General features: G+C 41.3%; 1 protein-coding gene and 1 long non-coding RNA gene across 2 annotated transcripts; both read left to right on the top strand.

The window, feature by feature from the left end:
- The first annotated feature begins 1,717 nt into the window (after nucleotides 1-1,717).
- Atp6v1b2 (ATPase H+ transporting V1 subunit B2) lies at nucleotides 1,718-25,519 on the top strand. The gene is made up of 14 exons (XM_048330948.1): nucleotides 1,718-1,937; nucleotides 8,669-8,724; nucleotides 13,974-14,072; nucleotides 14,760-14,853; nucleotides 14,976-15,053; nucleotides 15,548-15,687; nucleotides 15,976-16,077; nucleotides 16,830-16,927; nucleotides 17,823-17,946; nucleotides 19,524-19,674; nucleotides 21,445-21,527; nucleotides 22,595-22,699; nucleotides 23,406-23,535; nucleotides 24,180-25,519. Exons 1-14 carry the CDS (start codon nucleotides 1,802-1,804, stop codon nucleotides 24,317-24,319), a joined length of 1,536 nt encoding a protein of 511 aa, XP_048186905.1. The 5' UTR covers nucleotides 1,718-1,801; the 3' UTR covers nucleotides 24,320-25,519.
- On the top strand, nucleotides 17,953-19,428 carry LOC125339697. The gene is made up of 2 exons (XR_007208589.1): nucleotides 17,953-19,124; nucleotides 19,190-19,428. It is a non-coding gene; the product is annotated as an uncharacterized LOC125339697 (long non-coding RNA).
- Nucleotides 25,520-26,213: the final 694 nt, after the last annotated feature.

The following is a 26,213-nucleotide window of genomic DNA, read 5'->3' as shown; positions in this document are numbered from 1 at the left end:
TTTATCAATTAATGAATGCCTGTAAAAATATCAGCTAAGCAATATAGCACCTCAAAATTTGTAAAAATAAACCAACAAACAAACAACTTGGCATTTTAAAATTCATCCAAAAATTTTATGGAGAAGATGTGCTTATCCTCATTTTATAAATGGGAAAAATGTATCCTAGAGAGAATACCTTTTTGTTCAGGGTCATAGAACTAATGATATCAGGACTCTGTCCCCGGAGTGTATGAAACCACAATGCTGTGCTATCTCCATCTCTACATGGGACTCTCGGAATATATGACTATCAAGTCACTCTTCTGACTATCATACTAATTATACTCTTACCAGTACATTTTAGTTGAATTAAGCATGAACATACCTGTTTCCTTATGTTCTCCCTTGCCAACTCTAGACAATAACTCTAAAATTGTACTCTCATAAACTAAAAGCAAATAGTATCTCCTATTGTTTTGCATTTAGTTTAAAAAGCATGCTAAATGCTGCACCATCTCACTTATAATTAAAGAACACACTTGGAGTAGGTGTGGTGGCACATGCCTGTAACTCAACACTCAGGAAGCTGGGGCTCAAGGATTACAAGTTCAAGGCAAGCCTGGACTACATATTCACACTCTGGCTTCAAAGAAAAAATGCTTGCTTCAGTGGTGTGGTTTAAATGATTCAAAAGACACAATTATACCTAAGTGCATGGAAATGAGATGCACTCAAGACAGATTTTTAAGTAACTGAGTATGTTTATTTCACTTATAATATCAGTTGGCTATTCCTTTTGGGAAATGCTTGGGACCAGAAGTGTTCTTTTAACTTCATTTTTTTGTGTGTTTTAGAAATTTTACATATCTACTGTGAGATATTTTGGAGATGGGCTCCAAGTATACATGGAAAAGAAAGTTCATCTACGTCTCCTATATATACATAGGCCGAAGGTAATGTTTTTAAAAATAGGGTCTTTAGATGCAACCCTGGCTGGCTTCGAAGTCTCCATTTTTCATCCTCAGCCTACTGAATGCTGCAATTACAGGCATGTACTAACCAAGTCCAGCTTTGAAGATAATTTTACATAATATGCAAAATAACTTTGCTCACGAAACAAAATTTCACGATGTGAGATTTTTTCCGCTTGTAGCATCATCTTCGGGTATGAAGTTTGTTTGTTTGTTTGTTTTTTGTCTTTTAGAGCATTCTGGGGATTCCATTTGTGGATTATGGATAATCAGCCTGTATGTCACCATTGTTCAACCCTAAAAAGTCCAACATGTTCTTCATCAAGTGTCTTCTTGATATCATGGCGGTTCTCTAACCTCCAAATGCAAGGGGCACCTGCCTTCTCCTCTGTGATGATACAAAGCCCTTCAGGTCTGTCTCTTCTTTTGGCTTGTGGGGCATGCGCCCTTTAAAGGTTGTCCTTGAACACCTTGACCCACTCCAAACCGTACCGTCCAGTCTTCTTTATCCCCACATCGACGACCTGATAAATCTCATTTCGTCCAATCCCGGTTTCTTCTTGGGTTCTCCTTGCACATCTAGATGGCAAGAACTTAACACAGACCTCAGCCCCCGCCCAACCTCGCTCCCAGCACGCTGGTCAGCTCCTCTCCCGCGCGCTGACAGCTCCGCCCACTCGGGGGGCGGGGGAGTAGTCACGAGTCTGGGGGCGTGGCGTCGCGGAGGGGGCGGAGCCAACCCGGAGCTCCGCAGCACGCATGGGCGGAGCCGGGTGCGCGGGGCCGCCCCGGTATATCTGCGCCTGCGCGGCCTGTCTGCCGGGGCCAGTCGGGACGGAGGAGACAAGATGGCGCTGCGGGCGATGCGGGGAATCGTGAACGGAGCCGCACCCGAGCTGCCGGTGTCCACCAGTGGGCCGGTGGCGGGAGCTCGGGAGCAGGTGCTGGCGGCGAGCCGGAACTACCTCTCCCAGCCTCGCCTCAGTGAGTAGCAGCCCGCAGGCGGCCCCGGGTCTCCGCGTCCTCGCCCGGCCCGGGGCTCCCCCCTCACCTGCTCGGCCCGCGGGGGTGGGGGTGGGATTCGTTTTTCCCTCCCGCCCCGCGTCCGTCCGGGTCTCCACGGGGGATCTGTGGGTTCTGCACCTCCCATTTCCGTGACGTCGGTGGCCCCGGAGCGAGAACCCCCCCCCCCAACCCCCGCCTCCCGCCGGGAACTTTGCCCGGGGCCGGTGGGCGTCCCTCCTCCGTCCGGCCCCGCCGTGCCCCGCCGCCCGGGCTGCAGCCTGCCCGGGCCCTGGCCGTCTCCGAGCGCCCCTTCTCTCCCCTCCCTCCCACCTCCACGGGATGGCTCGGCGTCGCGGCTCCCCCCCCCCCCCTTGCCATCTGCCCCCGCCGGCGAGGACCCCGGGGCCGGTAGCGGGGCTCCTCACCGGGGCGGACGGGGGAGGAGACGGGGTCGCGCGCCTCCGCTGACGTGGTCAGGCCTGGGGTGGATGGAGGGCAGGCCCGCCTCGGAGCTAGCGAGCGAGAGAGGGGAGGCCGCCGGCCGGGCGGAGGGGGGCCGCCTCACCCCAGGACACCTGGACACCCGAGAGCCCCGGGGCTGGCCATCCAGCCCGGCCCTCTCACTTTACCGGTGAGGAGGGGAAGGCTGAGCCGCTGCGCGGAGCAGCGCGCGGACCGGACCCGGCATCGCGGGGCTTTGCCCTCCGTGTGGGTTTTCTTAGTAGAGCAGGAGCTAAGCATCAAGGCTTCTTCTTCTTTTGCTGATCCTTCCTCTTCCCCCCCCCCCCCCCCCGTTCCCCCAGTTGCTCTTCTTCGTTTACTTAACCAGTTAACCAAAGTTGGTTGAGTGCACGGTTCTTGGGGAAGGCGAAGGAGACCTGCCAGTGTTTTGCCAGTATGTAGCCTGTGTGTTGTGGAGGCTTAATGATCATATTATGATGGTAAAATGGCCTTAACCCACCAGGTTTAAGTAACAGCTCAGAAGTTGCAAGAAGAAGGGGTTCTTCATTACTGAAGGTTACAGTTGTGTAGCATCAGACCTTTCTACAGCTTTCCGAGGAACTAATTGGGGATGAGCCCTGGAAATAAGACTTAAAAAACAAAACAAGAAAGAAAGGGGGGGAAGAACAAAACCTTGGCAACAAAGTACCTGGTGTTTCCCCAGGTGTATCTATTGCATTTGCACTGGTTAATTGCTAGCCTGTCTGCTTGTGGGTGGCTCTTTGGTTAAAAGAATTTCAGATGAAGGGTTTTAGTGGGGCGCTCTCCAGCCTGACTAATCCCTTTCTGATCTGTCACTGGGTCATGTGACAGGCACTGCAGTGTGAGGAGGGAGGAAAACATTGGAGTGTGTGGATTGCTGAGATGTGCAATTTTACACTGGGGATTCTTTGAATTAAGAGAGTGGGGAGAGGGGACTTACACGATGTCTAAAAACGAGCAGTTCTTGCATTGTTACCCAAACCCTGGCAAGTTTATTCCTAAAAATTAGAATTTTCTTTCTGAACTGCATTTGTGATCTTTGTTTTGGGCTAAACAGTTTTTCTATAGTGATGTTGCCTGTAGAAAAAGAAAATCAGGGTACAGTTGGCAGTTTCCATGAAGTCCTTCCTTCATTGTCAACTATGAGTGGAAATAATGGTCTTGTTTAAATCGTGGTTACCATGATTAAAGTGGTAAGCCCTTCAGAGAGATGTGCAGCTTAGCAAGTGGCTGAAGCCTCCAATGAGGTTTCTGCTGACACAAAAATTGTAGTGCCTAAAATGGGGATCTTTGCTGTATTCTGGTGCCTCACAAGTGGCCTGTAATTCTTGTATAACATGCTTTGATCCACTTGTTCTAATAGCTTGAATGAGCAGCTTCCTAATATGAATGAAATGAGACTGTAGTTACAATATCTGACCAAATTGAATTTCCCTTCTAGGAATTATTCCAAAAAAGCATTGTGATTTCTTACATAGCCAACATCTTAACTGCATTTGAACATTGTTTCTTTATTTTGCTATATTTTTATACAACAGATCTAAATGCTTCTGAATAGCATCTTAATTTTTAAAAATAAATGTTGATACTAAGTTTAATTATTGTTACTTAAGGTATGTATGCTTTTGAATTAAGGAATAGAGTAATATCAGGAGTTATAAATTAGATCCTACTTAGAAACAACTTGGAAGGGTACTGGGCTGTTAAAAAGAAATGAAAATAAGATATGCATGCTTGAAATTAATAAATAATCTGAAGACTTTTATTTAGTTTCTGAAATCACAAGGAAAGAAGAAGCTTTTCTCTTCTTTTAAATTTTGGTCAGAGGTCAGTAATTTGTAGACCCTGTGAGCGCTAAATATTTTGAGTTTGTTGATTGCTGTTTGTCTTGAGACCCAGGTGAACTAGCTATGTGATTTTTAACACCATAAAGTAGAGCAAGCCTTACCAAAAAGTCAAGTCAAGAAATCTTCTGGTTTGTTTGTGTTTTTTTCCCTCAAGAAACATTCCCTCGGTGCCCACTGCTAGAAGTGAGGCCTCTACTTCTCTTGCACAATACAAGGTAAATGCTTTCTCTGAGTTTTTGTTTTCCTATTAAGGTGGAGCCTAAAGGCCTGGGACTTATTGTGCAATGGCTGCCAACTCTTTTCTTTGAATATGTCACAATCAGTAAGGGCGTTAGTGTTGAACAATCTCCAATCTCTTACTCTGCAGAAGGAAGAGGATGTCATCTGACAAAATGTGTACTCAAGTCTTAAAATTTTTTTCCAGTGTTACTTTATAAATATTTGTTGTTTGCTTTATGGTTCAGAATCAAAGACATGACTGTGAAATGTGTTGAATATGTGGTGTAAGCATATGTCTTCTATGCTCTCAGAATTACAACCCTCTGCATACCACCTATATACTCTAGTGCCTATTAGATTTTCAAGAAGAGGGTGATTTTGATAAATAGAATAATTTGTGAATGGGTTTTGAAAAACAATGTCTTTGACAGCCATACTCTAAACTGATACCTTATGCTCTGAAATTGTGCCTCTGTTTGAGACAGTTATGGTTATGGTGGGGAATGCTAGGTGAATATTGTTGAGGGAGAAAAGGTGTTTGATACTGCTTTTTGTTTTTTTTCACTGTGGTAAGGAAAATTATGATACTGTTTTCTTTTTTGTTTCATTACCATGGAAGGAGCTGTGGTTTTTATTTTAAAGTTCAATGCTAGGAACTGTGATCACTATATTTTAAAATCACACTGTGAATTAGGGTCAGAAGTGCCATAGAGTCATAGAGGAGCACCTGCTACCTTGTAATTAAAGAGAAGCAAAACAAAACCGCTAGCAAGCCTGGCCTCCATTTGGTAATCAACTTGTTGAGGCTTTCCTTAAATGTGATGTGAGATTATTCCAGCCTTGCTTACCTCAGCATTCAGTGAAGAAAAAAACAGGTCTTCCACCTTGGTAAAATCACTCTGTGCTCTTCAGAGAGAAACTTGGGCAGTATTTTTTTACTTACTTTGGGTTATAAAATTTATTGGTTTGGTTTTTATATGGCACCCCTGCTTCGTAGCAGAAGTCGACCCCCAGTGTTTCTCCTGATTGCCGGTGAGGGGAAAACAGCACCAACTTCTCCAGCACATACTCATCCTCTGCTTAAACTCTTTTAGTAGCAATGACTCCACTGGAGACAGGTGGTTTTGCAGTGATGACAAAATGTGGGCACAGGGAAATACTGTCCAGTGTATTAAATAGTAAAACATGTATCATTTTTCCAGCTGATAGAGGTTCATGAAATTATTTTGAGTGGTACTGTCACGTGTTTTGCAAACAAGTGGTAGCATATACGTTACCATGAAAATAAAAAGCAGAAACCAGCTTGGTTTTAGAATATAGCTGCGGTAGAATTAAAGATTAGTTGACGAGATGGAGACAGGCTGCAAGTTGATCCTTGGGCAAAGTACTTTGTTTATCCTCTTCTAAAACGTAGACTCTTAATAGCCTCTTCATACGTGTGTGGTGGAGGTGAGGGTTCCTGATAAACACTCATTACAGGTATCTTGGTGGTGTCGGTGTCATATGAGGTTTATTTACTGGCTTTTTAAAAAAGGCTTCATAAAGTATCTTTTTTTTTTTTTTTTTTTGGCCAGTCCTGGGGCTTGGACTCAGGGCCTGAGCACTGTCCCTGGCTTCTTTTTGCTCAAGGCTAGCACTCTGCCACTTGAGCCACAGCGCCACTTCTGGCCATTTTCTGTATATGTGGTGGTGGGGAATCGAACCCAGGGCCTCATGTATATGAGGCAGGCACTCTTGCCACTAGGCCATATCCCCAGCCCCTTCATAAAGTATCTTGATGAAGTGGAAACTTGTCTTCCTCAGTAGAAGCCCACTCCATTCAGTATTTCCAGGAACAGCCATGACTAATGTTTCTTTTTCTTGGTCATGCTTTTTGCTTGTGACTGGCAAAACTTCATAGTTGGGAATAAGTTTCAGTTCTAACATGAGATTCTGAGGCATAGTTGCTGTAGAGATTAGAATTCAAAGGAGATACTGTCTTGTTGAATAAAAAAATGATCAGAATTTGAGGAATTTTAGTGATGTGGTTTACTTATAAATCTTAAAACTAAATGTCTTCCCCTATTCCTCGTTGGTTAAGTACAAGTTTTTGTTATTTTCCAAAGCTGTGTTTTAAGAAGACTTATTTCTAGTGTAGCAGAAAGTCATTGAAAACAATGTTTGGAGGAGTCCTTTTTTTTTTTTTTGTCCTGCCAGTCCTGGGGCTTGAACTCAGGGCCTGGGCACTGTCCCTGAGGTTTTTTGCTGAAGGCTATTGCTGTACTACTTGAGATACATACAGCACCCAATTCTGGCTTTTTTGGTAGGGATTGGAAATGTCAGTCTCACAGACTTTGCTGCCCAGGCTGGCTTTACAGCTCCAATTTTGGCTTTTTTTTTCTTTGTCAGGGAATTGGAAATGTAAGTCTCACAGGCTTTCCTGCCCAGGCAGAAACCATGGTCCTCAAACCTCAGCCTCCTGAGTAGCTAGGATTACAGGTTCCCAACTATATTTGGAGTCTTTTTGAATGAGAATAATGAAATTTTTAGATGTTTGGAATTGTGGGTTTTTAAAGCAGTGTTAGGTTGTTTTAGAGTTTTCCTGATAGTGTACCACGAAAATGTACCATACCTTAGAGGAAAATCTATCTTTTATATTACTGTCTGTATAGGTAGCTTACTTTTCAGCCTGTGTTTGTACCAGAGCATTTGCTTGCTTCCTGGCTTTGGGCTGGAAAAATGGTCCTTTTAAAATCTGAAGGCCTTTGGGTTGACAGACTGGTTCTTAAATGGTTTCCTCATTCTTGGTAGTTTGTATTTATGCTGGGATGTCTGTCCAAGTTCATTAGAAGACTTCAGAAGAAATCAAGCAAGTGAAAGATTCCTAATCAGCTAACAGTTTCATAAAAATAGGCTTTGTAGTATATTTGCTTCAAAAATTTATCTGTGTTCTCTAGCTGTTCTGATCACAAGATTAAGTGTTTTTGTGTGTGTGTGTGTGTGTGTGTGTGTGTGTGTGTTTATTTATTATACCTAATGACCATTACATTTGCCAGAAAGGATGATTCCTTCCTTTTTTTTTTTATGTTTTTTTGGCCAGTCCTGGGGCTTGGACTCAGGGCCTGAGCACTGTCCCTGGCTTCCTTTTGCTCAAGGCTAGCACTCTGCCACTTGAGCCACAGCGCCATTTCTGGCCGTTTTCTGTATATGTGGTGCTGGGGAATCGAACCCAGGGCCTCATGTATACGAGGCAAGCTCTCTTGCCACTAGGCCATATCCCCAGCCCGAGTCCTTCCTTTTTTAAATGAGAGGGAGAATAATCTAGAAATTTATTTCTAGGGTAAGTTTGTGTAGTGCCTGATATCACTCTCCTTAACCTGAGGATAACATTTGATAACCCCCCCCCCACACCTGCCTTTTTGAAATGAAGTCTCAGTATTTTGTCCAAGCTGGCCTTAAACTAGCCATCCTTGCTCCTCAACTTCCCAAGTATCTGAGCATATAGTAGCTAACCCTTTGTTCCATTGTGTATTCCCTTCTAAACAAGCTCCTCTCCCATAACCCTGCAGGCCAGGTTCACGGTGCCTATTATGAGTTTTCTCTCTTCTTCTGCTTTAACTTGTTAAGGATTCTACTTAGCTAAGGGCCATCTCTCCTGCAAAGCTTTTTCCTTTCTTTCCAAGACAAGGAGCTGTCCTTCTGGTTTTGCTGTGCCTCCAGGAATGCTCTGCATGCTACCCGTAGAGCCCTTATCTCCCCACGTGAAGTCCTCCCCCCAACCATATGACAACTGGACTTTTATAAGTGGTGCTTTTTCTTTTCTCTCCTCTGTGCTATCAGGGATTGAATTCAGTGCTTCTATACTAGGCTAACATTTTACTGCTGGAGCTATACTGCCAGCTACTTTATTTTATTTTGAAAGTGAACTTCTAAAAGCAGGCTTGTGTCCTTGCTTCTGAGAAAATGACTTCTAGTAGGATTTAGAATGTTTTCGGTTGAAGATGGTTTATAAAATTTGTTCAAGAGCAGCTATCTTTTACAAAGTCATTGAAGATTTGCATAACCATTTGAGTGTTGCATATTGTTGTAATGGGGTAAGCAGAGAGGTGATTGGGTCCTACCAGAGAGGTAATGTAGGCTTTTATGCATTTCACTAAAGCTGATATTTTTTGTTTCTTGCAGCATACAAGACAGTGTCAGGAGTGAATGGTCCACTAGTGATCTTAGATCATGTGAAGGTAATACCACGTTCAAATATAGTCTGGTTGTTGATGTACTTTAAAATGTGGCAATAAGACCTGTTTATGCACTTGAACCTTTTGTTAAGAATTTTAGGCTATTCTGTGGTATGAATGTCAAGCAAAATTTGAAACCAAAAGTCAGAAAACTGAATTCTGGTACTAGTGGTTATGGTTGTGGCTTTTGAGTCCCCTTATTGGAAAAATTGGAAGAAAAAAAATCCCACAAAATGTTTATTAGTAGGGAAAACAGCAATAATGTTAGTGTTTTATAATGTGTATAATATTGCGTAATATTTATGTGATAGCTTTCATTCTAGTGTGCCATATATTCTAGTTCTTTTCATAGTGTTTCTCTTATTTCTTACTAAATGTTTATCTCTTGAGTAAGAAACCATTGTTACCTTTATCTTTGAAAGCCTGACATTGGTGTTCAAATACCAAACAAAAACAGATTATCTCAATAGTAACTAAAACCATAAAGAATTTTATTCAATTTGTCTACAGATCTTTACCTAACTTTTTTTTGCCTATGCATAATTATAAACACTTCTGAGAAAGGAAGGAATAAAATTATTTTATAATTGAATACCTTGGGCTAAGCTTTCTGTCTGAGCTCTGTGATCAAAATATTGTTAGAGCTTGCCTCATAAGCACAAAGCCCTGAATACAAACCCTAGTACTGCTAAATATAAACACACATACACATGCACACGCACACAGAATGTAATACCTAGAATGCATTTTCTAGAATAGTGATTCTACATAGGTTGCTATTACTGTGGCAGACTTTAATGACAGGTATATATTTAGCAAATCCCACTCACCCACCCAAGCCAAAAACAATATGTAAACATTTCTGAAAACAAAGGGTAGACAGGCACTGCCTAACTGCTTACTAGATTGATTACCTCCAACTGACCAGCCAGAAGCTACAGATAGAGATATGGCTTAAGTGGTAGAAAGTCAACTCAGGGCCAGAAAGCAGAGAGAGAATACAAGTTCTGAGTTCAAGTCCTGGTACTAGTACAAAAAGTTTTTCACGAATATTTTAATTTCATTTTTTCCAGTCCTGGGCTTGAACTCAGGGCCTGGGTACTTTCCCTGAGCTGCTTTTAGTCAAGGCTAGCACTCTACCACTGGAGCCACAGCACCACTTATGGCCTTTGTCTGTTTATGTGGTACTGAAGAATTGAATCCAGGGCTTCATGCATACTAGGCAAGCACTCGACCACTAAGCCACCTTCCCAGCCCAGTATTTTTATGTTTGACAGGAACCTTTGCAGAATAATCTTGAGATTAAGCCTGGCAAGTCTGCCTCTTAGCCTGATTTCATATCGTCTGCAGATTGATCAGTGCCTCCATGTTTGCCCTCAGATTTTACAAGATTTAGTCCCTGTTAATATTTTGTGAAAGAATAGTCTGCATTTTTATTTATTTTATGTTTTTATAATTTTATTTTTAGTGCTGGGGATTGAACCTGGAGCCTTATGCTTACTAGGCCCTGATCTTTCTACCACTGAGCAAATCTACCCCACTTTTATTTTTGAGGAAAGCATTTCAAAGCTTTGTTCCCTTTCCTGTCTTTTCCTCTTTCCTTTCCTCTTTCCTTTCCCCTTTCCTTTCCTTTCCTTTCCTTTCCTTTCCTTTCCTTTCCTTTCCTTTCCTCCTCTCTTCCTCTCTTTCTCTCTTTCTTTCTTTCTTTCTTTCTTTCTTTCTTTCTTTCTTTCTTTCTTTCTTTCTTTCTGTCTGTCTGTCTGTCTGTCATTCTATCTTTCTGTCTTTCTTGAACTCAGGGCCAGAGCACTGTCCCTGAGCTTTTTTACTCAAGGCTATCACTCCATCCCTTTGAACCACACAGCTCCACTTGGAGTTCATCTCTGTTATACCTTGCGGTCAGAACAGAAGTTAGAGTAGTGAACACTGAATATACAGGCCTTCCCCCAATGGAGGGTGTCTACTAGGCATATAGAAATACTTGCAGGTATAATTAGTAAGTGTGGCAAAGAGTAATGAGATGATGTGGAAGACAGTAACAGGAAAGATACAGAAAATGTGCCTTGAATGTTATATTGTGGTGAAGTCTAGGTGAAGCAAAGCTATGACTTTTATGTTATAAAGTATCATTTTATACCAGGAGACTTAAGAGTGGATTTTTGGTTTTGTTTTTAGTTTTGGGCTTTTGTCCTAATTTAAAGCATGCACTTAGTATCAAGAAACAGAATTATGTGGAAATTCTGTCTGAATAGAGGATGGAGAGATGCTTTCCAACTCACTGCATGAAGTTAGCTGTATTGGATTCTAAAACCAAAGAGTAATATTAGAACAGAAAAATAGTGCTGTTCTCTCATTAGCAAAGACTCCTAAATTCTTTTTTCTTTTTTTTTGTGTGCCACTACTGGGGCTTGAACTCAGGGCCTGGGTGCTGTTTCTGAGCTGTTGTTTGCTCAAGGCTAGCACTCTGCCAGTCAAGCCAAGCTCATTTCCAGCTTTTAGGTAGTTCATTGGTGATAGTGTAACAGACTTTCCCACCCAGGCTGGCTTTGAATCATGATCCTCAAATCTAAGCCTCTTGAGAGTAAAATTATAGGCGTGAGCCACTGGAAGCGAACTGATTTCTAAATTCTTAATAAAATACACTTGTGTTAGATATTAGCAAAATACCTATTTACAAAATCAAATTATGATTACAAAGTACTACAGGTGATATGGATGATTTCATTTTTGAACGTCTATTAGTATAATTCACTTTCCTGAATGAAACTAGAAAAGACTTATGGTCCTCTCACATCTGGAACAAGTATATGATAAAACTATTCATTGCATTAAAAAAGGAACAAGTATCCACCACAACCTAACAGCAAACAACATACTTGATGCTCTAGAAATATTCCTGTTTAAATCAGTGAGGGCAACTCCTGTTTTCTCCCTGCTACTATTCTCAGTACTTCTAACACTTAAGTATATGGGTTTTTTCCTCCACAAAAGTTCTGTTCGTTATCAACAGTAGAAGACAGCTTTCACCTTTTCATGCCTGTGAGGAACCTGCAAGGGTTTTAGGTGCTCAGGCCAAGAGTTGTTGACCAAATTCATATTTCTTGATATATCACACAAGGTCTATTGTCTCTGTTCATCTTTGTATTTGCCACTTAGAAAATAAGAGTGTAAAGGAAATTAGAAAACTTCCAAGGACTGGAAAAGGAGCATTGTCATTATTTCCTGATATAATTACACCAAAACCTAGGTCATTATGGGTGAACTGTTAGAAGTAATGGTATGGAACAGTTAGCACATACAGGGTCAGACTACAGAAATCAGTTGTGTTCTGTTTGCAGATGTAATAATTTGCAAAAAGCTATAAAACCTTCTGGAAAGGCCTTAGGCAAGACTTGCAACTATTGGGGAGTCCACTTTCAATGAATGAGTATACTCCAATTTTCCTCAGCACAGTGAGGGGGGAGGAATCAAGCATATGAGGACTTACTGTAGAAATAAACATATCAGTGGGATAGAATTAAGAGCCCCAAACCAGCTGCCACTGCCTTCTTTTGAGATAAAGATGGCTGTACAGTCCACATGGCCACAAACACAGCCTCTCAAGTGCTAGGATTACAGGCATAAGCCACTCTTCCCAGCACACATGAGGTTTTGACTTGGTAAATTTGGTATTATGAGGCAACGGAAGACATTTCGTACTAGTCCAATATTGTTAGCAGTGTTCATTTCTCCAATGAAAAATAATAATGAAAAATAAACCTTCCAAAATCCAGATGAACTAAGGGCTTATACTAAACATAAACCTATTAAAAGAAGGCTTTATGACTTCAAGTAGACTATTTTCCTAAGCAGGATACAAAAGGTATAAATCATAAAGGGCAGCAGTTAATATTTTTATATAGGAAGTTTAAAAACTTATGTGTGATATAAGAAACCATGAACGAAGTTAAAGGGTAAGAAACAAACGATAGTGGAAGATTAATATCTTGACTATAAAATGCTTAGAAATGAAGAAGAAAATATAGGATTGTCAGAACTAGAGGGAAAGAGAAAACTTGTTATCACAAATGGGGAGATTGTAAATTAATGTAGTATTTTTGCAGGCTGAGTAGGCAGAAAATGGGCACCGCCTATATGCAGACCACCAACTTGCATGAGGAACCACTTGCAAGAGTGTGTTAGACCATTACTTACAAGTTATAAATGTGGACATGTGCTTCACTGGTTGGACAGCTGAGAGTAATGGAATATGGCCACTAGGTCTTATTAAAATGATCTAGTTGCTGCCTCAGTTCATTTATTCATTTTTTGGTTTTGTTTCATTTTGGGGGCCATGTGAACTCAGTTGACCTGGAACTCATAGTCATTATGCCTCAGTCCCCAAGGGATTGTGGGAATGAGTCACCACACCTCACCAATTCAATTTTTTTTTTTTTTTTTTTGGCCAGTCCTGGGCCTTGGACTCAGGGCCTGAGCACTGTCCCTGGCTTCTTCCCGCTCAAGGCTAGCACTCTGCCACTTGAGCCACAGCGCCGCTTCTGGCCGTTTTCTGTATATGTGGTGCTGGGGAATCGAACCTAGGGCCTCGTGTATCCGAGGCAGGCACTCTTGCCACTAGGCTATATCCCCAGCCCACTCACCAATTCAATTTTTAACATTTCAGAATCCATAGATCTTAAAATTGTTAGCGTGCAATAGTTTAGCATTTTTCCTACAGTACACAAATAGTGTTGCATCTTCTATAGTTTATTTTGACAGCTTAAAATCATGTCAACGTGACTATATTATGTTCAAAATGATACATATTTATCACATCACCATGTATGTAAGTAAATGTGTATTTGGAGGGATATCTATTCTTAAATGACTTAAGAGGAAAATACCTATAAAGTGAGAACTAGATTGTGAGAGGCATTGAGCATTATTTTGCTATGATAGTAGTTTTCTTTACTAATATTTTATCTTTGTATATATAACACATATACATAGCCCAGGAGGTACACAATCAGTTCCTGTAGTCTCAAACCGTAAAAACATGACCACAGAGAGAAAGCAATAACTTTAACTGCTCTGTGCTCTGTGCTTTGTGCATGTGCCCGGGATGTGTCTTTAAAGACTCATCCTCCAGAGGGGAGTGGAAGGATTGGTCGCACACTCAACAGCGCACTGCGGCCAGTCTGCTGATACAGCATAGATGCTCACTTGGGAGCTTTTAAAAGTTGGTGGTTGATCCTTTGTTTTTTCCTTCTTAGTTTCCCAGATATGCTGAAATTGTTCACTTGACATTACCAGATGGCACAAAGAGAAGTGGGCAAGTTCTGGAAGTTAGTGGTTCCAAAGCAGTAGTTCAGGTAAGTGTCACTTTGACAGCTTGGGCTATGTGTGAACTCAGTTGACCTGGAACTCATGGTCATTATGCCTCAATTCCCCAAGGGCTAGGATTGTGGGAATGAGTCACCATACCTGACCGATTCAGTTTTTAACACTTCAGAATCCATAGTTTAGCTCTTCCCTAGTTGGAAACACCTAAGGAGTCACATCAAAAGAGAGAGGTGAAAGGCAGAATTCACTGATAACTGGATGAAATCAAAACAATAGATGAATCCATTCCTGTAAAATTATCACTTGAAGTCCCTAGTTTATAATGTTATCCGATTATGAGAATAGTTTTCTCAAACAAGATGTTCAGTAAGCACAGAAGGTGGCAGAATTTCTGTAAAGGGCCAGAAGTAAATATTTTATATTTTATAGGGCCACCTAAAGTCCTGCAGATTTTCTTCCCTTTTTCTTTTTCTTTTTTTTAATGGCACTAAAGTTGAACGCAGGGCCTTGTACCTGAAAGTAAACACTCTACCATTGAGCCATGCCTCCAATTCATCCTTTTCTTTCATTTCCATTTTTTTCTTTCAACAATTTTCTATAAATGTAAACAGCATTTAGTTTGCTTGTGGCATTTGACTTGGAAGCATAGCCTTTGGTCTGTCTAGTTAATACTCTTGAGCTAAATTTTTTACCCTTCTGATTCTCTTTCTTGATAGGTATTTGAAGGTACTTCAGGTATAGATGCCAAGAAAACATCCTGTGAGTTTACTGGGGATATTCTCCGAACTCCAGTGTCTGAGGACATGCTTGGTAAGTGGACATTATTATTCTTCCTGAATTATTTTATTTTGAACAAATTTCTATAAAATCTAAGAAAAAGAGAGTATTTAAGCATCAGGGTTTCCTCTGTGTTTTGTTTTCACTGTCTGCAGGTCGAGTGTTCAATGGCTCAGGAAAACCCATTGACAAAGGCCCTGTGGTGCTGGCTGAGGACTTCCTTGACATCATGGGTAGGGACATTGAATGGATTCTGTGTTTGGGAGAATGTAGCCTCTGTCTGTCTAGTAGCTTTGCCAGCATGGTTTTTGTGTTGTCATTTTTAAGTAGATAACCAATGTTCTCCTTGGGTAATAAATTATGTAATAACTTAATTTTTCCTAGAAATATTCTAGAAACTTTTAAGCGGTATCTTAAATTATTATAAAATATTACTAGGTCAAATCCAGATGTTTATGGTAAAATCATAGCTTTGAAATTAGAATTTCTTTCTCAATTTCTTATACCCTAGTGTATTTCAACAACTTGAGTTCTATTACTGAATATATTGTGAGTCTACAAGGACTAAAGGAAAATATTATTTCAAGCCTTAAAACTATCTTTTTTTTTAAGTAGAGATGCTTTATACCATTCTAATATTCTGGTAGTTTGTCTTTTAATTTGAGTTTCTAGTTCCATTCACAATGAATATACTGACATTTAAATTTTCCCTTTGGAAATACATTAGGTCAGCCGATCAATCCTCAGTGTCGGATCTACCCAGAGGAGATGATTCAGACTGGCATTTCTGCCATCGATGGCATGAACAGTATTGCTAGGGGGCAGAAAATTCCAATCTTTTCTGCTGCAGGGTTACCACACAATGAGGTAAGTGCTAGGGTATTTGCTATGAAGTTTTTAGCAGGGAATGTGTCACTGTTACTGAGGAACCAGATAAATTCCCATTGCTATTATTATATAATCCCGTGGCACTGAATCTTCATTCATTACTACCTTATTGCTTATACTTACATGTCTTTGTAAATATTGCAGATAGTTTTGTTAAGTCCTCAACCTCTCCAGTTTATTAATTGCTGTAGCCTTTAGAAATTTAAGAAACATTATTTTGTTGTAGAAATTTTTAGTTTTCAGCTCAGTTCTTTTTGTTCTTACCAGATTGCAGCTCAAATCTGTCGCCAGGCAGGTTTGGTAAAGAAGTCCAAAGATGTGTTGGATTACAGTGAGGAAAATTTTGCAATTGTATTTGCTGCTATGGGTGTAAGTATAGGCTTTCTGTTTTATATTCTATATAAAATTATGTGTAATTACATACATTACAATATCGATCAGCTCTTAGAGCAGTATAGTAAACTTTGACTTTTAGAGCAGTATAGTGAACTTTGACTTTGTCTCCAGATTTTTGGCCAAACTAAGATTTAAAAATTTAGCATTTGGGACTGGGGATATAGCCTAGTGGCAAGAGCGTTTGCCTCATATACATGAAGACCTGGGTTCATTCCCCAGCACCACATATACAGAAAATGGCCAGAAGTGGCGCTGTGACTCAAGTGGCAGAGTGCTAGCCTTGAGCAAAAAGAAGCCAGGGACAGTGCTCAGGCCCTGAGTCCAAGGCCCAGGACTGGCAAAAAAAAAAAAAAAAAAAAAAAAATTAGCATTTCACTAAAACATAAGAGTAATATTCTGTTGCCATGCACTGGTGTCTCACACATATAATCCTAACCCAATCAGAAGATCAAGGTTCAAAGCCAGGCATCTGTGAAATTCTTCAGTTAACCTGAAAAAAGCCCAAAGTGGAGACCCTATGTTCAGGCATTTGTAGTGGCATAAAGAAAAAAAAAAAAGACTATTCTTCATGCCTAAAACACCTTATTATCTTTTGTGAAGAGCTTGTGGGTTCTTCAAATTTTAGGAAAGGAAACAGTTTAGATCCATAACTTGGCAATTATCTTTGAAAGTCAGTGTCTAAAATAAATGTTGAGAACTTTTCTTCTTTCAACACTTATGTTTAGGTAAACATGGAAACTGCCCGGTTCTTCAAATCCGACTTCGAAGAAAATGGCTCAATGGACAATGTCTGCCTCTTTTTGAACCTGGCTAATGACCCAACGTAAGTATGTAGAGCTCTTGCTGTTTACCCAGTCAAAAGCGTTACCTGAAGCAGGGTGCTGATCTTTCATACCTGTAGTCTTAGCTACTCAGGAGGCTGAGATCTGAGGATTGCAGTTCAAAGCCAGACCAGGCAGGAAAGTCTGCTAGACTCTTATCTCCAATTAATCAGAAGAAAAAATGTGGAAGTGGAGCAGTGACTCAAGTGATTGTGTTAGCCTTGAACAGAAAAGGCTCAGGGACAGCATCCAGATCGTAAGTTCAACTGGCACACGCACAAAGAAGTATTACCTTTTTTTTTTTTAAGGGAACCATATGTATTTAGAAACAATACTAAATTCTTACCACTCAGAAGTTTTGGGAGATAAAGTGTTCCAATGAAAGCCCATTGGCCTAGGAATGAAGAGACCCTCGATTTAAGTTCCAGCCCTGCCACTGGGATTCTTTGACTTTGTTCGAATTACCTAGACACTGAATCTCATAAAATGTGACAACTATTTGTCTTAGGCTTGCTTCACGTTAAATGAGATCCTATATGTATATACTAGCATATGATTAATACTTAATAAAGTAACATTCTTATCTGAGAAATGTGGCTAGCTTTTTCCCTCCTTCCTTTTCTCATCACCCACTGTCAGTTTTAAGGAACTGTATGTAACTCTGACATATTATGGGGAATTTATAAAATAATCAGCTTTGCAACATTAAGTAATTCTTATGTGAGTACTCAATTGACCTTAAAGTGACAAGAAAGTAACGCAAAATGGAATTTTTAAAGGAATTGCTTTACTCTCCTTAACTTATTAAAAAGTTGAAAAGAGAACCTGCTATCGTTTCTAGAATTGTTTTGTTTCTGTTCTTTTGTTTGAGTAACCCAGGATTACTTTCCCTTTCAGTATTGAGCGAATTATCACTCCTCGCCTGGCTCTGACCACAGCTGAGTTCCTAGCTTACCAATGTGAGAAACACGTGCTAGTTATCCTGACAGACATGAGTTCCTATGCTGAAGCACTTCGAGAGGTGACTTTTTCCCTTTTCCATTTATTTGTCCTCACACAACTGGTTTGTTTTCAGGGCTGTCTTAACTCTGTAAAGTTGCAGTATTTTTCATCACATTTTTAAGCTCAATGCTCATAGTAGAATACCTTTATTATTGAAAAGGACAATAAAACCTACTTTCATCTTGGTGGTTAGAGGATAGATTATAATCACTAGCCCACTTATCACACCGTTGTAATCCCCGTGGATTAAAATCTGATGGCAAAAGAAAGTAAATGCTGCAAGCTCTTCCTTCACTTTCCAGAAAGTTCTGCCTGTCACACTGACTAGTTTTTCACTGTTTCCAGAATTCTACTTTTAGTCATGGTAATATTTAAATTAAGAGTCGGTCAGCACGTTTTCCTTCAGAAAACCATATGTTTCTAGGAACAGTACTAAGATTCATAGCACCCAGAAGTTTGGGGGTATTTGTTCTACAACAGGTTATTGACATTCTTAGTACGTTATTCTTTGAAGTATGTAGAAAGAGGAAAAGACTTCTGGAGAAACCTGCTATTTAAACATCTAGCCGAAGTCCAGTCCTCAGTACCACAAGAAAAGAAAAAGATCCCTGAGGTTATAAGGTTGAAACTGTACTGTTTTCCTCTTTCCAGGATGTTTTATTCAGTCTGTCTCTGGTGAAGGACTTAGGATCATTTCTCTAACTATAACAGACCAAGACTTTTATGAAATAGAACAAAAATGAACTATTAGTATAAAGATCAACAATTTAGGAGCCCAAACTTTTTTACTATTAGATTCAACAGGCATAAAGATTACTCTGCCAAATTGCCATGGAAACTTCCGACTGCTTCTCTCCTTTTCTCTGTTGTCCTGGTGTGCATTGCTACCTGCTGGTCTGCAGCCCGCACTGCAGGGTGCACTCCTAAATGTGGCGCTTGACGATGCTTCTGGATTCCTGGTAATGGGGGGTTAGTAGGTCCACCTCTGTGCCATTGCATTCTGACTCCTCTTATTTGGGCTGTGAAGTCGACTGCTGACATTGTGATCTTGAGAAACTTTCTGACCCATGATTCCAACTTGGGATTATAACCTTCCTTGTTGAGTTATTGGGAAGACTAGCTTAAATAATGTGCAAGAAGTGACTCACCACGTATGTTTCCTAATGGCTTTTCATAGGTAAGTTTAGCTTTAAAAAGGTTGGGTCTATTAAATTGTTAGATTTCCACACATTTACAATAAAAACAAAACAAAACAAAAAAAGGTTGGCTCTGCATCATGAATCTTACAAAGAATCTCTGTTTTAGAATTGACTTCCTTTGATTTAAAACATTGCAACTGAATTTTCTTCCAGCAGGCTATTTCAATTTTACATTATGGAAATACAATTTTAGAAAAATTATGTCAGCATTTTTGCTGCTAAATAATTTGAATTTATGTTTCTAATATACTTCTAAGTCATCACTTTATGGCAGTATTAACAATAAATGGTGAAATTCTGAACTTGGTGATTTGGCATGTTCAGTCAAAAGGCACACTCCAGCAGAACTTTTACTATGTCCTGGCTCATGGTGTTTTTCTCCTTGGCTCACTGTCAGGTTTCAGCAGCCAGAGAAGAGGTCCCCGGTCGACGAGGTTTCCCAGGCTACATGTATACAGATTTAGCCACAATATATGAACGTGCTGGCCGAGTGGAAGGGAGAAATGGCTCTATCACTCAGATCCCCATTCTCACCATGCCCAATGATGGTCAGTATATGGTACTTTGCATTATCATAGGCCTAATCATTGCAAGGGTGTAATTCTAGATCGGAAGACTCATCTACCTTTTTCAGCTGAAATTCTCTTAGGAGCTTAGCCTCTTAAGGTTTGCCTTACACAGGCACTAGGGGCTCACACCAATAATCCTAGCTATTTAGAATGCTTAAAATCTGAGGATTGCACTTGGACACTAGCCCAAGTAGGAAAGTCTGAGAGATTATCATCGCCAGTTTATCACCCAAAAGCCCTAAGTGGAGATGTGTGTGGTTCTAGTGCAAGAGTGCCAGGCTTAAGCGATAAAGCCAAGTGACAACGCCCAGACACTACGTTTAACTAGTTATTGGTATCTAAATAAAAATTTTCATTTGAAAATTTCTCACCATTGCCATTATCCTTTTGTAGAGTAAAAGTAATTTTCTTTGTAATTGGAATTTTACAAGTTATTAAGTGCTACTCTTCTTAGGCACTGTTTTGGATATAAAAAAAAATTAAGGATTCATGATCTCTACTCACTGTAAGTTGCTCAGTCTGAGGATATTGTCTTGTGCATATTAAATATCTTATGTATATTAAATGCCCAAATGTACAGGTGGTAAAGAGCATGAGGCTTTAGAACTTTCTCAACTTGCGGCTGTGTCTGTGTAGCACCTGGAGCCAGGCCCGCCCGAATGTGAAGCTCGCAGTGGCCTCTGGGGGCACTGCTCAGAATTCCTCTGAGGAAGGTGCCCTTTTGTCCTTTGTCACTTTCCAAACACCACTCGTAGCAAGTGGGACAGGAATTGAGCAGTGCTGTGAATGTGTATTAACTCATCTCCAGAGTAACTGAGGATTTTGCTGTAGTCTAAGACAGAGAGGCAAAGGAGTTTGTTGTCAAGCTTAGGATGTGATATTCACTTCCTAGACAGTGTGCATGCATATTTCACAACACTCTGACACCATGCTACCTCTAACATGTTGTTCCAAAGAAATAGCTGCGGAACTGCTTTCTGTCACAAACCAGGTTTAGGAGTATCTTGCTGCTTGGGATCTTTTGGTGCTGCCTGAATAGCATTGGCCTTGCCCATAATCTCTGTTTTTGCAGAGAAGAAGTTTGCTTGTTCATCTAAGATAGTTTATAGACTAAGAATGTCTTTCACTGAACATAAAGTTGACAGGTTTCTGGGAGGGACCTTTGTTTTAAGTAGAATTTCAATCCATGCATGGTGGCACACACCTGAATTTCAGTACTTAGGAGGCTAAGTACTTAGGAGGATCACAGTTCTAGGCCAACCTGGCCTATAGAGGGAGACCCTGTTTCAAAAGGAATTTTTATTTGGGGGAGAAAGCACATAATAGGAGGAATAATACTTGTTATTAGTGCAGTCAGTGTACCTTGTAGTGCCAGTGCATGTCTGAATTGCCGTAGCAAAGTTGATAGCCTAATGTGGTCTCCACTAGGCATGTTTGTCTGTATTTAAGTTCACGTTAATTAAGTTAAATTTGAGATGAAGCTTCTTATTTCATTCCACAGCTTCATATGGCTATTGGCTGCCGTGTTAGATAGCACAGGTATGGGAGGTTTCCAGCACAGATGATGTATTTTGTGCACCCACGTCTATCATTTTCAGTCCTGCCTACCTGCTTTTGACGTAGGAAACTTCAGGTCTGAATGAAACCTGCCGAGGTTCCAATTAAATCTTTGTGGACACAGACTGACTTCCTGTGGGATTGGTTATGTCGGGTGGCCACATGCCTAACGCCCTGCGTCTTCCCTTGCAGATATCACTCACCCCATCCCTGACCTGACAGGGTATATTACCGAGGGGCAGATCTATGTGGACAGACAGCTGCACAACAGACAGGTACTGATACTTGAGCATGGCTGAAACTTGCTGAGCCCCATGTTATTACTCAGTAGTGATGGGCATTGTGCTCTTGGCAGATCTTTTGCTTAGAAAGCATCAGCTTGAGGTCATTGCAGAATGTCTCATGCCTGTAATCCTCGGTACTCAGGAGGCTGAGATCTAGAGGATCACAGTTCAAAGGTAGCCCATACAGAAAAGTCTGTGAGACTCCATCTCGTAAATAACCAGCAAAAGGCCAGGTGAGAGGAGTGGCTCAAGAAGTAGAACACAAGCTGAGCACATGGGAGACCCGGTGTACAAACCCCAATGCCAGCAAAACGAAACATGAGCTGCACCATTGGTGACTCACATCTGTAATCCCAAGTACCTGTGAGGTTGAGCGGAGAAGGACTGCAGTTCACGGCTCGCCCATGTGCAAGAGTTCATGAAACCCTATCCTAAAAATAACCAACAAAAAATTCCAAAAATGTGGCTGGAGGTGTGGCTCAAGTGGTACAGTGCCAGCTTTGTAAACCTTTGGCTCCAAATTCAAACCCAGTACCACCCAGATGAAAAAAAAAGTATATAAACTTGAATTGTTTTTAATATGACTATAAAATTATCATTTCTCTATTAAAATTCTAATGTAGATAAAGTACCCAAATTAGGAATGATTCCTTTGTTGTGATTTAAAATGTAGTTTGTTGTCTTAGAGCTTTTGGGTACCTGTGCATATTGCTACCACCTACCATCCTACTGGAAGTAGGCTTGGATGGTTCGATGGTAAATACTTGTTCACAAAGTCAGTTTTTAGGCACCATGGTTAATCTTATTTTGTGTAGGTTCCTTGAGGCAGATGTTAAAAACATGCACTTTTTCAAAATAGTCTTGTACTTGTTTTAGACATTCTCAAAAGGAATATTATGCTATAAATTCTTGTTGTTACCATTTTCCCCATGAAGAGATTAGAAGTCACCTGGGAAACAAATTCAAGAGTGAATAGTATATTTTAAGTGTTTTATTAGTGCTAGTAAAGACTACACTTTTTAATTTGAATATATTTTCTTCTTCCTATTCTACTCAAGATTTATCCGCCTATTAATGTGCTGCCCTCACTCTCCCGGTTAATGAAGTCTGCTATTGGAGAAGGAATGACCAGAAAGGACCATGCCGATGTGTCTAACCAGCTGGTATGTATGCAGTGTCATCCAGAAGGTGATGTTTAATAGAAATAAATGCCTGCATTCTACTTCTTAGCCTCTTTGCACTCAGCCCAGCCAAGTCAAACAGCAACAGAGGGTTGATGTGCAGGAGCCCAAGAATAAAATCACCAAGATGCAGACCTTTCCCTAATGTTAGTCAAGTAATTTTTTAATTAAAAAATAAGTACCAAGGTTGTTTGAGCAATAATTACAGTGTTCCTGAAAGGATGCTGTAACGTGCTTCTTGCTTAAAATTTTTGTATTAAGAAACACTGAAGGGTAACGTTCTGAGTGTTCTATGAAGTCTTTGATTTCCTGAGTCATATAAGGTTGCTCATCACAAAAATACTTTTGACTACAGAAGTAGTCATAAACCTAGTGTATCGCAATGTTTTTTCTTCAAAGGAGCTTTATGCTAGATTTCCTCACGGTTTGACTAGAGCGGTGTGTTTTAGTGCTCAATGATTTGTAAGCTCATTGATGTTCTGAAGCAAGCCTGCTTTTTGTAGTGCTAGTAATGTGTTGGGATTGCATGCCCGAGGCCTCTTTGAGGATGAACGCTTCATGGTGAAGTCCTTTGGGTACTTTTCTGTGAGCTTTGTGATTTGAGTTTAGACAGTCTCTCTGTGCTCTCTTGCAAGCAGAACGTTCATGTATGGCAGGTCTTGATTTATAAGGCGTTTCTCCTCCTTAGTATGCATGCTACGCTATTGGCAAGGATGTACAAGCCATGAAAGCTGTGGTGGGAGAAGAAGCCCTTACCTCCGATGATCTTCTGTACTTGGAATTTCTGCAGAAGTTTGAGAGAAACTTTATTTCTCAGGGTAAGATGATAGTTTTCTTGCAAACATAAAAAGCCTCGTGTAGTTTTGAAACCCTTCTTACCCCGACTGTATTGGTCTCTATGCAAAACTTTCCCCTGATGGAGAGAACTCCTGCCGTTCTTCATTCATTGTTTGAAGAACAAGATTTACTTGGGGGATGAGAATGATTCTGCTATTAAAAATAATAGCAACCAAGTTCACACCTGTAATCCCAGCACTTGGCAGGAGAGTGGGAAGGCTGGGGCAGGAAGATTGTAAGTTCAAGGCCTGGGCTATAGAGTGAGACAAGTGGCCCTGTGGACACTCATGTGCTTAAGCAGCATGTAGGGCTTCCTGAATCCCCTCAAGTCAGGCCTTTCTCTGTGTGAGCCCTGTGTCCCAGGGAGACTGCGTTGCTGCCTAATCTCTGGTAAAACACGGGTCGCTTTCATTATGCAGGGATCCTATTGGAATATCAAAGTCCACCCCCCCCCCCACACACACACAAGAGAGACTGCTAGACCTTCCCTGTGGTACTTCATACCCTCATTTCCACACTTAGTCTCATCCACACCTGAGAGTCCTCACTTGTGTTTAATGCCCCTGTCTGTAGTCACGGTGACTTGGAAGCACTTTGTCACTATTTTATTGTCTATTTTTTTAAGGTCCTTATGAAAACCGCACTGTCTTTGAGACTTTGGACATTGGCTGGCAGCTGCTCCGAATCTTCCCCAAGGAAATGCTGAAGAGAATCCCTCAGAGCACCCTGAGCGAGTTTTACCCTCGAGACTCCGCAAAGCACTAGCTGTGGCGGCGCACGTGGCCTCTTGTGACGTACTGGTCCGTTGTCCTGATTCCTTTTGCACTCCTCCATCCCCACCTCAGTGTGGGAGTTTACCTGTTACCCTGTAATTAAACATGAAGAATAGGTAACGTATTGTGCCAGTGTTGCAATGTTTTAAAGTGCTACAGACTTTAAGATCTCCCTGTTCAGAGACCCTGATCTTCAGTGCTTTGTTTAAAGTAGCTGCGGGGATGGAGCTGGAGTTTCTTCTTGATGTATGTATTTGTACATAGTGGTATTGTTGGTTGCCTAATAATGTCCTTGTCGTTGGGGTTACCCAGACCTTACCTGTGAGCCCCCTCACGAGTATCACTATTGTGAAGTGAAAATGCTTTGTTCTTGGATTCAGGGGCAAGATCTGGTCTGGAAGAAGCCCTCTTTCAGAAGAACCAAGATCTTTCCTGGGCATTTATTCCTTTGGGGTGTTGCTGTGCCTATGGCTCTGCTCTGCCCAAGCAAATGGATTTTGCGGTGTGCTTACTGTCTCTTGTGTAATGAAGGAATTTCTTTTTCTCTCAGTACCTGTGCAGCATCCTTCTGCCTTTGAGTACCACAGAACCATGGGGCTCTGCACAGCCGGCATTCATCTGATAGTGGCCCGATGCCTTGTCTTGGTCATCGATCCTGGTATCCAGGCTGGGAAATCACAGAACTAAAATCACTAGTAGAATTATGGCTTGAAAAGAAGTGAGTGCAATTAAAGAAGGAGGGACAGCCTGGTTCCGTTCTGTGTTCCAGTGTTTTTACAGTGCTTACCAGATGCCGGGGTGTCGGGGGGAGGGGAGCGCCCTTAGATTTGTGGGTATTTTAAATTCTATTCATAGCAGCTTTTGGAAAACTCCTGATCAGTCCAGCTTTCTGACCCAGTTCTCTCCGGGGTAATATTGTGGCACAAGTGACAGCGTTTCATTCATTCCTGCTCTTTGTGGCGTGAAGCTGAGCTCCTGTGTGCAGTTAGTTATACCTTGTCTGCTGGGCTCTGTTGTGCTTCCTTGGTGCAGTAGTAACTTCCCCACTGTGTGCATTCCATCTTTCCAGCTGTGTAAAGTTCTTCCTCTTTTTCTCTGAGGGGATGTCGGAGGGGAGTCAGCATGATTATATTTTAATGTAGAAAATGTGACATCTGAATATAAATGAAAATAAATGTTAAATTAAATGGAAGTTACCTAAAGTGACTCTGTATCTTCTCATGAGAAAAGCAACAACAAGCAAATGCGTCTCTTCTTGCTGGTGACTGTGAGCCAGGCTGGTGTTGCCATGTTTTCAGGCTTCTCTTTCCAGCCTTTTCCCTCTGGCTCTTGGAGCACACTGACCCACAGATGAGAGTTGTCTTGGTTGAGAATGTTCCTGGCATTCTTGGTTTAAAGCATGCTCAGGAGCACTGTAACTTGCCTGTCTGTGGTGAATGAAGGAGGGTAACAAACAAAAGATTTAGTACATAATGAAGCAAGTCAGCTTGCTTCAAATACAATCTTAGCTTGGGTGCCTGGCACACAAGAAGCTGCTAGGTTGAAGCACAAGGTTGTACCATCCTGGGGGCCGCCCTCCCCTTTGCCCTCTTCAGGCATTCCTGGAGAGGTAGAGAGGAAAAGTCAGCATGGCAAAAGCAAGAGAGGCTCAAGTTCCGGTTCTTGTTCTGCCACTGACAACATGGCCTAGCCTATTTAACACCAGCAACTCTGTGGCTGGGGCATGGCTCAAGTGATGGAGGGCCTGCCTAACAGGGTACAAGACTCAGAGTTCAAACCCCAGTACCACCAAGACAAAACAAAGCAAGTGTGCTTTATATGCCGTTTAGGATTCACCTAAAGCCTCGAGATTTTGTGTGTAAGTCCTGGCCCAGCCTGGGCCCTCC

The sequence above is a fragment of the Perognathus longimembris genome, chromosome 21, assembly GCF_023159225.1.
Source record: "Perognathus longimembris pacificus isolate PPM17 chromosome 21, ASM2315922v1, whole genome shotgun sequence".
Classification (NCBI taxonomy): Eukaryota; Metazoa; Chordata; class Mammalia; order Rodentia; family Heteromyidae; genus Perognathus; species Perognathus longimembris.
This window is presented reverse-complemented; position numbering and strand designations above follow the sequence as displayed.

Coding starts and splice junctions, on each gene's coding strand:
- Atp6v1b2 (XM_048330948.1), top strand. CDS start 1,802: ATGGCGCTGCGGGCGATGCGGGGAATCGTGAACGGAGCCGCACCCGAG. Junction 15,054..15,547: donor GGACTTCCTTGACATCATGG/GTAGGGACATTG, acceptor GAAATACATTAG/GTCAGCCGATCAATCCTCAG. Junction 15,688..15,975: donor CAGGGTTACCACACAATGAG/GTAAGTGCTAGG, acceptor TGTTCTTACCAG/ATTGCAGCTCAAATCTGTCG.